At 35.4% G+C, this 12,276-nt stretch overlaps 1 protein-coding gene across 2 annotated transcripts in view; it reads left to right on the forward strand.

Moving 5' to 3' along the window:
* NBAS (NBAS subunit of NRZ tethering complex) overlaps positions 1-12,276 on the forward strand; it is a 190,761-nt gene that overhangs the window by 142,583 nt on the left and 35,902 nt on the right. For both annotated transcript variants that reach the window (XM_069805772.1, XM_069805773.1), the window contains 2 exons: positions 705-794; positions 3,081-3,276. In XM_069805772.1, the coding sequence (XP_069661873.1) occupies positions 705-794; positions 3,081-3,276 (286 nt within the window). The remainder of the gene's footprint in view (positions 1-704; positions 795-3,080; positions 3,277-12,276) is intronic.

The following is a 12,276-nucleotide window of genomic DNA, read 5'->3' on the forward strand; positions in this document are numbered from 1 at the left end:
TCCTACCAGAGTGATTTTTTTTTCCAGTATTTCCTACCTGTTGACCTGCGGAAGAACACTGTATTGTAACTGGAACGTCTGATGAGCAGTGTGATTCACATTTTTCTATTCCTACACATGCATAGTAGCTTGACACTTCCCTTTCCCACATGCTGTTCTTGACCACATATTCCCTATTTTTAATTCTGTTGGTTCTGGTAATCATGAACCTAGTTGATCCAACTGAAAATTAACCACGGCAGGGTGGGGGGAAGAAATCTGTGGAATCAGCAGATAGGATTCTATTGATTCAGGTTACAGTGAAATTGGTTTAAACCAATAGTGATACTGCAAGATGATATTTGAAAAGAAAAGATGGTGACATTTATGTGTAACCTCTAATCTGTTTAGTTGATATTGGTAAGATCTTTAAAGTAATGAGATTACATGTGTATATTTTGCTGACCTAATCTGTGTTAGAAGTGCTAAATTTTAACTATTCTTTTTCTTTCAAGTTTCACGTAGGTATTTCAGTATTTCTCTTTCCCACTCTTTTCTTGTTGCTCCTTGCATTACTTTGACATAAAAATAAAGGTACTAGTTAAGCAGGGAAAGTGGAAAATTGCTATAATTATTGAACAATTAATGTAAATCCTACAGGTGGATAGAATTAGATACGATATTAAGGACCATTTTAATGTTAATTTTATGTCTTCCCCTAACAGTGGAAATGGTGGCTCATCTACATCAGTGAAAGATCCACTTGGAATCCTAGAAGGCATCATTTCTGCAGTGCATGCAAGTGTTGAGAAAGGGTAAGAACTTCCTGTATGGATTCTTTGTTTAAGACTTTGAAAGATACTTCTCATGAAAGCACTGAAGGTACAACACTGAATATGGATGATTTTTCTTCGTGGATATATATAATGGGCTTGCACTTAATTTTCTAAGACTTTATTCTCGAACAGGCTATCATTTGTCAGGTTCAAAATCTGAGCCCTGACAGAAGCCTTTACTTAGTCATTTGGAAGAACGCAAGTCACTGAACCTAAAATTTAGGTAACTGTGTATTATGGTGATTTGAGAAAATGGTTTTTCTGTTGTGACTACTGCAGATTGTATATCTACTTGGGAGTACTTCACTGCTTTTTTTTAGTAGATAAATTGCAAATAATGACAACTCGCTTTCAGATATCTGAATTTAGATATCTAAATTTGTCAATATTTTAGGGTATAGTGCAGAAACAGTTTCACAAATGCTGTATGATGCTTCACCACATTTTTTCTCCTCTTTTGGGGATGCCCTTATTTCAGGTCACATAATGGTCTGTATGTCTCACTGACATTTTCCACTGCAATTCCAGTAAAGACAAGGAAGAAGAAAAAAATCAGTTTTGTTTGCAGACATACAAACTAAGAACTTATGTATGATAATAATAATAAAACCCCATACTCTGTGGTAGCCACACAAAAACAATTACACTATTGTCTGGAGGCTTCTCCACTGGCATTAAATTAGTTAAATATTGGATACTGAAGTAAACTGAATTGATGTCAAAATCTATAGTAAATCTTACTTGCAATATTCTAAGGTAGAATGGGAGAGTTGGTACTATTTTATTCTGAGATGCACTTGCTGGAGTCTTTTATTTGTATACTTCATCAACATTTAACTGCTGAAACAATAAGCTGGAGTGGAAGTCATTGTGATTACAAGAGATTGTTTACATTCATTTAAATACTTGTTCTTATTTATCGCCTTAAACCTCAGCTATTCAATTTACAAAATATAAATCTTTCCCTCAGGAAAACATATATAAACATCAAGTGCGAGCTCTACAAAACTCTTTAAATATTCCAGCAGGTCCTCTTAATTCCCAAACTTTTAATTTACAGTTTGAATGCCACCTGTTCAGCAGAAGCATGTCTAATTTAGTTGAAGTTCTGAGCTAACAGCATCATTCAGACAATATAAAGTCTAAGTAAAATTGAAATCCTTGTAATATGGAAACCTAAGCTGCCAATGTTTATTATTTCAGAGCTGCAAGACAGGTTAAATTGGTGTTTTCTGTCTGATATTACTTTCCCGTCTGTCTTATTAAGACAAATAAGGGAACATTAGTTATAAATCACACTCCACCTGGAACCACTTTCTGATTTTTTTTTTTATTTTTTTTATTTTTAAGAAAAAAATTAGCTTTAGTTTAAAATAGCACTAAAGCATAGCAGAATAGCATTTACTGATTTGTTACATGCTAGTTAATAACCTCTAGGGACATAATAGATTATTCTGTCTGCAGCTGCTAGATGGTTGGTGAGTTCATGGTAATCTGTGTATTGTACATGCTTTCACACAGTTAGAATGTATTCAATACAATACACTTTTTGAATCAAATTATTTAATTAAGAGTTTTTCTAATTACCCAAATCAGGAAAACCCCCAAAATTAGTTTTTTTAACATCTCTTTTTTTCTTTCTAGGGATTATGGGCATTCTGCAATCATTATCATACTAGAACATAGACTAATCAAGCTGGCTAGAGATGGTACAGAAAAAAATAAGAAATGGCTAGAGCTACAATCAGGAGAAACTAATTTGTGTATGTGGAGTGTAAAGAAGGGACTTGCAAGGAAAGAAAGAGAATATAGAGCAACATGAATAAGCATCAGATACAAAAATGTCATACTTAAAATGCAAGCAGTCAAGCTGGTTTTCCATGAAGTCAAATGGTGTGGAAGTACAGGCATCAGTCAGGACCAGGCACCATAAAAAGGCTTGGATTTTCTGGTGCTGAAATCCAGCATCATTATGATACAATTGGCAGTCAAAGGAGTATGTAGGAGAATATGTAACTGTATAAATGGGTTTATATGATGTTACATGGTTATCTGAAGCTCAGAAAAAGTTCCTACGCCCCTTAGCTTTAGGCACTTGATTTATGAGATCTAGTTTCCCTGCAGTCTCACAGAAGTGAGCTCTTCCATTTCCAGTCTTATGTATTTGTTATGTGTTGAATGTACTTGTTAACAGCTTTGAAAATACATGTAGTACTTTCATTAGAATTACCAAAGACTGTTTAACACAGTATTGTTTAATTACAGGGAGGAAGTAGTTTCTTCAGATGACCTTCTGGAGTGGTTGAGACCTTTCTGTGGTGATGACTCTTTAGCAGTGAAGCCTCGCATCAGAGTATTGCAAATTCTGGAGCAAGCCTTCCATCTCAGTGACGAAGACAGCAAGCTACTTGTGTACTTCAGGACACAAGCTGTTCTTAGAGCTTGCTGGCCTGAAACAAAGGTATTAATATTGATTGCTATAAATGGTAGCATAAGACTGTTTTTATGCAAGGATTATATGATGAAATGCTGGTTTGCAATACATGGTTGCGATGCATGCTGTTGGTATTGGAACTAATCCTACCTTCCTTTTAAATCAGGTTTCTAATACATTATGATTCTTTGAAAAACAGTGTTAGGTAAAGTTAACAGACTCAGCTTTTGTTTGCAATCAGGAGTACATAATACTGAACTTGATTAAACACTAATGATTTTCCTCCATGTCAAGCACTGACTTTGAAGTTTCTCTATATTCTTTCTTTTCTGACCATTTTTTCTGTCAATTTTACGTTCCCTCTTTATCTTCTACTTGGTGTGACATTATAGTCAGAATTAGAATGAGAATTACTTGCCACTGTCTCTTCTTTTCTGGGGTCTTTAAGTATGATTCCATGAACGTGTAGTAGGAGCATCAAGGACATTCTCAAATGAAAAGACTTGATTGATAAGGGAATGCATTCAGTCATAGTTAGTCTGCTCTTCTCTCTTAAGAGGTAGCACCTAACAACTGAAAGTAGTTGCTTAAAAACAGTTCATGCCTTTAACTGCACAAGTGATAGTTTTAAGTCTTTTTCAGTGTAAAGTCGGGGAAAAAAATAAGGTAGAATCACTGGTGAAAGAAGTTACTCTTAGCTATTTATTTGTTTCCAACTAAGAGAGCCAGAGTGCTTGTAGTTCAAGTTTTCAAGTCTAAAACAGATTAACTTTCCTTCTGAATTAAAGGGTGACAAAATGCCTAGCTTTAATTTTTTAAGTGTATGTAGAAGTTGATCTAAGACTACTAAGGATCACCTAGAGAGTGTTCTCAGGAGCGAAAACACTTGAGTGTATTAAGTAGAATATTAACTCCAGATATACAAAAAGGCTCTTGTTGGTTATTCATTAATATTTTAACTGCTTTATTTCATGACTCATTTTGGTGAAGTGTTTAACATCAGCATACGTATTTTTAGAGTTTCTACATTTCCGAGTGCAACGAAAATATACTAAAGGCTTAACAGGAAGAAGTAGTCTTGTCTTTGAAGCTTGTGCCATTTTGAAATCATATGAGTATCACTTGCTGCATGTAGACTTGTTCAGAAGCAGAGCTACTTTTTGTCCATTTTCTAAATGCCTCCCCCCCATGCTAAGACCTATGGAACTAAAATAGAATAATTCCAATAGTTCCTCAAAAAATCTGTGCCCAAAACTATTTTATATTCATATAAAACAAAAGCAATATCTCAGTTTTGACTCGCTGTGCTAAGATCATCCGAGGGTATAATCCTAATAAAAATCTTAAAAGAAGAAGAAAATGCTTATCTCTTGGCTTTCTTTAGAAATTACTTTTTCTCTTGCATTCACAGTAATACCAGCACTTAACTCCTCAACTACTCTTCAAGTCTCTGTCTATGATTGGATTCTTCATCTTCAGTTCAATCCTTTGTCAATATTTGTGTTGCCTGTGAACAGCTTTCCAATCCAAAAGCATTTCAAGTCTAAAAGATTCAACTGGAGTATGTTTTAAGGAAAAAGTCACAGGTAGATAATGGCTTTCAGCCATGTCTGTAGAAGACAGAAGAACCTGTATTTGACAGAAACCTTGTGAGACTCATTACACTTGTTTGAGAAATATGTAAGATAAGATCACTTTTATTTTCTCCCATAATCTGGTAAGTCAAAATGTATATAGCTTTACAACCTGAAACTCGCATCCATTTACTTTTGTCTCGTGATGTTTTAGGAATTAATTGAATGCATTGCATATGCTGCTGGTTCACGTGCAGCTCGCTGCCCACCAAGTCCCCCAGGGCCCTCCCCAGCCTGGCTGACCCCAGCTGTGCTCTCCCAGGTGCAGCATGGCTCGTGTGACTCTTGTTGGCCTAATCTTCCAGCCTGTTTAGGTCTCTCCTTATAATCAGTTAATAAATTCTGTTTCCTGAAGTGGTGGATTTTTAGAATACTCCTAGTTTCAAGCAGGAAAACATACCTGTTTTTTGTGAGGGAAGAAGTTTGTACTGATTATAAGCAGCAGTTCATTTGCTCGTAACACAGAGTCGCTGATCACTTCAGTGCTCTACTCTTTTGCTGATGAGTAAGCAAGTAGTGCAAGAAGCCATGTAGTAAAAAGCTTAAGTACTGTGCTACATAAGCTCAAACCTTTCCAAGATAATTGTATAAAAATGTATGTACAATACTGTAACATAAAATTCTCTGTATATAGTATTTATTATTTAGCTAAGTTCAGAAGTAGTTTTCATGCTTAGCAATAGTGAAAGCTGTGCTTATATGTACATAAAAATCATTGTTTTTTCGTCCCAATTCCTGCTACAGAGTGCAATTATAAGAGTCCTGTTGGAACATACTTAAAAATTATTCTGATTTTCATGTCAGTTCAAGCTAAATGTGATAGATGAGAACCCTTTGTTTTCATTGAATATTTTGTGCTAGGTAACTATTGTGTGATTTAGACAGAAGAGTCGTATTGGTTTGTCCATTGAGTCCCAGTCATTGAAATTCAGAGTTCTTCACAAGTGTCCAAGAAAACAAATGAGTGATCCACTACTTAGACTATTTTTTTTCTTTTTTCCCCTTCTAGTCAGCTGATGTCAAATGCTAGTCTACAAGTTGATATTAGAAAAATCAAGTGATGACCTTATTTGATTATTGTTTGCTTATTTTGTGAATTAACGAACAGAGAAAATAGCATAATAAAACAGCATTTCACAATCCTTCATGGTATTTTAGTGAAACAAGAACACTGCAGCATTCAGTAGTTACATGACTGCTGAAAAGTGAAGAGAGAGATTTGTATATGAGCTTTTGGCAAAGCATTAATTAAGCAAGTTTCTCGTGCAAGTTAGTGCTTTGGGTGCAAAGACCTTCAAAAGCAACCCCATTCTACAGAAGGGGATGTTGAAGCACAGTTTAAAAGTTTGGTCAGGTTGCTCTGTAGTCCTGGGTGAAGCAGGGTCAAAAAGTAGACGTGAGGAATTATATCTTTCAAACATGTGCTCAGACTGCTATGTCAGTCTGTCTGCCTTGTCTGTAGGTGTCAATTTCTCCAGCATCACTATACCTTTATTAATTTGGTCATTCTTTCTCATCCAGAAAAGTAGTAAAAAAAGAAAATCACGTTTAAAAAAAGGGGGGTGGGGTGGATTGAATGCTATTTTTAGATTGTAGAGGAATGCGTTTAAAGGTTGTTGGTTTGTTTTGTTTTTTTTTTTTTAAATGAACTTTAAATTGCAAATATTTAAAAAAATGTATTCATTATCTTACTTCCAGATTGTTTACTTGCTTGACATTTCTTACACACTTTTAGGGGATCCCTCTTTCCCTTTACCATTCCTTGGTACAAAAAGGGACAGCAGGTATTGTAAAGGATGAACATGGATTTCTATTGAGTAAAGATAAGTTTAATGATATTGCAGTGTTCAATTACCAGAAAATGTGTGAAAGCCACCCTCAGTGTGTCTACTAATCCTCTTAGTCAGACTTTGCATACATCAAGGAGGGACTTAATATTTAATTATGCTCTAGGTGCTGTAAGTAGTGGTCCCACAAATCAATGTGCTGCTGGGAAACAGGCCAGCTCTTACAAAATTAAAAATGTACTTTATGGAAGCAGCTACCTATCAAACAGTCAGAAACACAGCAATTTCCAGTTCTCTAATGATTAGTTAACAAAATTAAAAATTCAGGGGTCCTCATTTTTCAAAGGCTTTGAGAGTCTTTAATTCACATTCTAGTAGCATCCCACGCTACTGGAGGGAGGAGGCATGCGTTGTTTTAATCCTCTTGATGAATTTTATCTGAGCTCTTCAGGTTCTGTAATTTTCTAGTTAACTGGTGCATGAAAAATATGGGTCAAAATACTGACTTTTTTATATATTAAAAAAATGAGGGGGGCGGGGGGGAGAAAAACATGGTTTAGAATGTTCATATCAAATTTAACTTTGTCCATCTAAGACAGGAAATCCATTTGTTTTCACATAGTATATAAAAATACAGTCTGTAATGTGATCCACCACTTAGACTATTTTAACACTGCACTGTCTTACATATGTGAGGTATCAACTAACAGGTTATGTGTATGTACATAGTTGTTCAGGTCAGTGACCAGTTACAAGGCATAAGTTACAGTAATAAGAGCTAGGGTTTTGCCCCAGGAAGCTACAGCAGCACTAACAAAGCTTCTGTAGGTAAACAAAGGGTTAGTTTAAGATAAGAAGTTAATAATTGTGAAGCCTCTATAAGACACACCTTGTCTTAAAAGGATTTTAATTATTGCACAAATGCAAAATGTAATTACTACTTGCATGCCACTTAAATGCAGATAGCTTTGTCATTTAGAGAAGGTAATCTCATTTTGCCTTTCCCCTCATATTGTTATATTATGTTTTTTTCATGATCTTGGGATATACAGAGCTGTGGAGGGCTAAGCATTTTTGAAAATTGGAAGGCATATCTAATATGAATTTAAGATTGTATTTTAGGTACCTTTCTTATTTTATCTGGTTTTCTTTTTTCCCTAAAGTTTAGCTTTGAAAAACTGCCAGATTAATTTGTATTTGTATTGTGTACATCCCACGCACGTTTGCCCTTCCTTCGTATAGGCAATTTATGCTTGCCATATGCAAGTTTTGTGTGTCTCAGCGACCTTAGTAATGTCTACATTAAAATAATGATTTTCTGAGAACTTGGGTATGGCTGTGAAGCCTCCGTTGCTCTTTTTTTTCTGGTTTCTCCAGTATATGAAAAATGTGTATCTGTTTACATGATGTTTCTTCATATGACTTCATAAAGAAAGGTCTCAAAGGGAGTAAGTCAATGTCCAGTGATTTTCAACTTTTTCCCATTGCCTCTACTTGTGTCAGAGATTTAAACATAAGGATTTGGAAAGCACGGTGAGATTTAAGAATTCCCCAGCCATTGTACTGAAGTAATTTATCGGGTAACAATGACCTGTATTTAGCTTGATTTGGCAAAATACGAGTGAAGGAGCTGTATCTGTTTAATCCTCAGCCATCTTTTATTTGTGAAGATTGCTTGATTAGAAGAAAGATTTATGGTCCTATCAACTTTGAGTAAATTTGTTACGATGGTGTTTATAATTCTAGAGACATTGTTTCTCTGCTGGTAATGCATAAAAATAAAGTTTAAAAAATTCAATTTGAGTTTTAATTAATATTTTAAAACACTAATTTCCGTTCTTTGAAGATGCAATTTATCCATATGAGAACATGTGAAATGTATTTTTTCTGGGAACATAAATTGTAGCGTGTATGATTAATTAAAAACTTCAAGATGCAAATGAAATATTTTCCATTAACTACACAAGTAAAACATAAGACAAAGTGGAGAGAAAAGCAGTATAGCTTGAGTGAACAAGACGGTTTTGAATGTGAGCCCTAGGTACTACGGTATTCTGTGGCTACCAGCAGTTGCTTCAGAGGAAGATAAGAGTCCTGTGGAGTGGATTCATGGGGATAATTCATTCTCTGTAATAGGTCTTTTGTAAAGAAGGTATAAGTGGAGAATAGTTTAAACATTGTATATTCTGCTTTGATCTCAATTTCAGAAATATTAAGAGCTCATTAGTTATGTATTCAGAGTTCTATTATTATGTTGCAAAGAAATTGGTGGGTGAACTGTGGTTCAACCTTGGGTGTCTCTTGCTAAATTCTTGGTATTGGTACACCACACAGCATTGAGTCATTGAGTGCAAAACATGCTGACACTTTGTTTGAAGGATTTTTTTTTTTTTACCTTTTTATGTGACTTGGTATGTGTGGTGGTTCTATTTTTATAGGATAGCAAAATCCAGAAAGTCAAGTTCCTGCTCTGTTTTTTGTACTTCATCACTTTTTTCCTTATTCTGTTGTTTACTCAATCTATGTAAACAATTCCAGTCATGTTACCTCATGCACAGTGTCCTCTATGTCTGTAACTATTCTCCCCTCTATCTCAGGGCCCACTGTGATACGCAGTATACCTCCTGAAAGGAGGTAATTGGAGAAGTGAATGTGATGTCCTTGTGGAAACTAACAGCTCATGCTTATGCATCCCAATGCCTTGATTGCTCTCTGACTTCAGCTGTATATTAACCAGAGGTCTCTGAATTTCATTCAGTGAGGCTGAATGAGGCCAATTTAGCATGTTTTAAAATGTGAAGGCTTTACCATGGTTGTTTTATTTACCATCATATGGTCATTTACTTACCCTAGATTTTTTTAAGTCAATTGAAGGTTTCTTTCTACAGCGTCCTTGACAAACATAAGCTAGCTCATTTGTGGGCAATATTATCTGTTCCATGCTTGCAGTCCTCCAAAAGCATCATTTAATGTCTATAAGCAAAGAAGCAGTCATAAAATAATGAGAAATTCTACTTTTTACCTTTACCATTTGATCATAAACTGTTTTTTTGTTTGTGTTTTTTGTTTTTGTTCTTGTTAGCAGATCAAGTTCTTCAGTGGTTTCTAGTCAGGGATGTTGTTAAAAGCCTTTTAAAAATATAACTAAATTATAAAACTGTTTTTCTTTAGGCATTATTTTGTTACTATCTTAAATGAGTGTTTTGCATTAATAACTGATGTTCAGTTGATGCCACGCATTTTTTCAAACAGTCTTGCCGTATTCCATCAACCATCTTGCTAGCTGACACTTACTGTTTAGAGGTCTGTAAAATCTATCATTTGAGGAGCCCCTCTCAGGTATTCTTAAAATAGGTTCTTACTTCATAGTAATTTCTGATAGTTCATGTTGGTTGAGAGAGTGAGGGGTTTTTTCCATATTGTTGCTATTATTACATAAGGACTCAGCTATGATGACTGTGACTGCTAGGACTTTCACTACATCAAATCAAAAAGAAAACCACCAGCTGCAGTGCTTATGTAATGCCATTCAGTATGACAGTTGCATGATGCTGCCCTACCTTCTGATTATTTTCATGGCTATAACAGAGCTACTCATTTATTTCAATTTTTAACAGCTTAAAGAATTTTGTGATATCCATTCGCTTGGTACCTTAAATGCTGTTGGTCTAGGTCATAAATATGGAAAAGCAATAGTGGAATTTTGCATTAAAAATGTAAGTCTTTCTTTTATTGTTTTTTTTACTGAAAATAGTAGTACTGAAATACGTCATGGTTTAACCCCAGCCAGCAACTAAACACTACACAGCTGCTCACTGACTTCCCCCCTACCCAGTGGGATGGGGGAGAGAATTGGAAGGAAAAAGGTAAAACTCATGGGTTGAGATAAGAACAGTTTAATAGGACAGAAAGGAAGAAAATAATAATGATAATAATAACAATAATAAAATGACAACACTAATAAAAGGATTGGAGTATACAAAACAAGTGATGCACAATGCAATTGCTCACCACTTGCCAACCATTGCCCAGTTAGTTCCCGAGCAGCAATCCCCCCAGTCCAACTCCCCCAGTTTATATATTGGGCATGACATCACACGGTATGGAATACGCCTTTGGCCAGTTTGGGTCAGCTGCCCTGGCTGTGTCCCCTCCCAACTTCTTGTGCCCCTCCAGCCTTCTCGCTGGCTGGGCATGAGAAGCTGAAAAATCCTTGACTTAGTACAAACACTACTTAGCAACAGCTGAAAACATCAGTGTGTTATCAACACTCTTCTCATACTGAACCCAAAATATAGCACTGTACCAGCTACTAGGACAAAAATTAACCCAGCTGAAACCAGGACAAATATTACTTAAAATTGTAGTCAGCATAACAACCTGTTGTTCCTGAAAGAAGGTATCTTAGTTTATTGTGGGTTGTTCTTTTTAAAAAAAACATCTTTTACTTTGTCAGATTAGCCTATCTGCAGGATGACATTTTGGAAGGATTAATTTTGACAAGTTTTCATTTACATGAAAACAGCTTTTAAAATCATTTTTCCTCTATTGGCAAGTATTGCAGACTTTGGTTATTAAGACACCGGTTGTACATACAGTTGAATACTGGGAGCTTGTGCATGTGGTCCTTCTTGATGGTAGATGATCAGAAAAGGTAAATTGAAAAGCCACCTGCACAACGTATGGGGGGAAATGGATGATGCTAACTTAACTGTTTAAAGTTAAAAGTAATATTTAAGGATTAGGATCTTGTCATTTCCAGGCTGCATGTTCCAACACCCTTTTCTTTTCTTTATATACAGATTATGAAATATGAAACAGTGATTAGTAACTGGCACACACGAGTAAAATGACTTACATGTTTTTAAGTATCTTGTGTTGCACAGAGGTTAATTTTAGCCATGATTTACATAGATTCAAATTTTTACCTATTAACAGACACCTAGTCAATATACATTTTAAATTACATGTATGTTAATCCTCTCTCTTTCAGTTTTAGCTAGCTAGATATATAAATCTTTCAAATGCGTAATTTTTTCTTTATTTGCCCTTATCTCTCTATCAATATCTATGTACAGTCTTCAGAGCTTTTCTCTGTGCTGAAATGTATTTGCAGATTAGGACATAGTCTCCTGCAGAATACAAATGAATGGATTTTATTTTTTGCACAAGTTATGCATTTTTATGCATTAGGCAATGCATTTGTGTTTACTGAATCTGTATGCGTTTTTTAGTGTTAGTGAGCTGCATATCAAGCAGATAAGGAATTCAACAATATATAAATCAGTTCAGAATAAAAGAGTTCTTGGGTATGTCTACAAGACAGGCAACTCAACATGTGGCTGGGCCTTTGTTTAGTTCATCACCAGTAGGCTTCTGACTGATTTGTTTTTAAACTTGAATCCCTTAACTTGCTTACCCTGTTCACTGACTTCAGTTTGAGCAGGATTTGACCTGTGATATTATATGCATCCCTTTAGTATCTGTGTGCAGCAGGCTTTCATATGTGGTCAGCACTCATAATAATTTTTAATATGTGAAGTCCAGCTTTGGGGAAAGTGCAAGAAAGCCTCCTTTGGGGTAGAAGGTACGGGTTGTGAACACTG

This window comes from Haliaeetus albicilla, chromosome 18 (genome assembly GCF_947461875.1).
Source record: "Haliaeetus albicilla chromosome 18, bHalAlb1.1, whole genome shotgun sequence".
NCBI lineage: Eukaryota > Metazoa > Chordata > Aves > Accipitriformes > Accipitridae > Haliaeetus > Haliaeetus albicilla.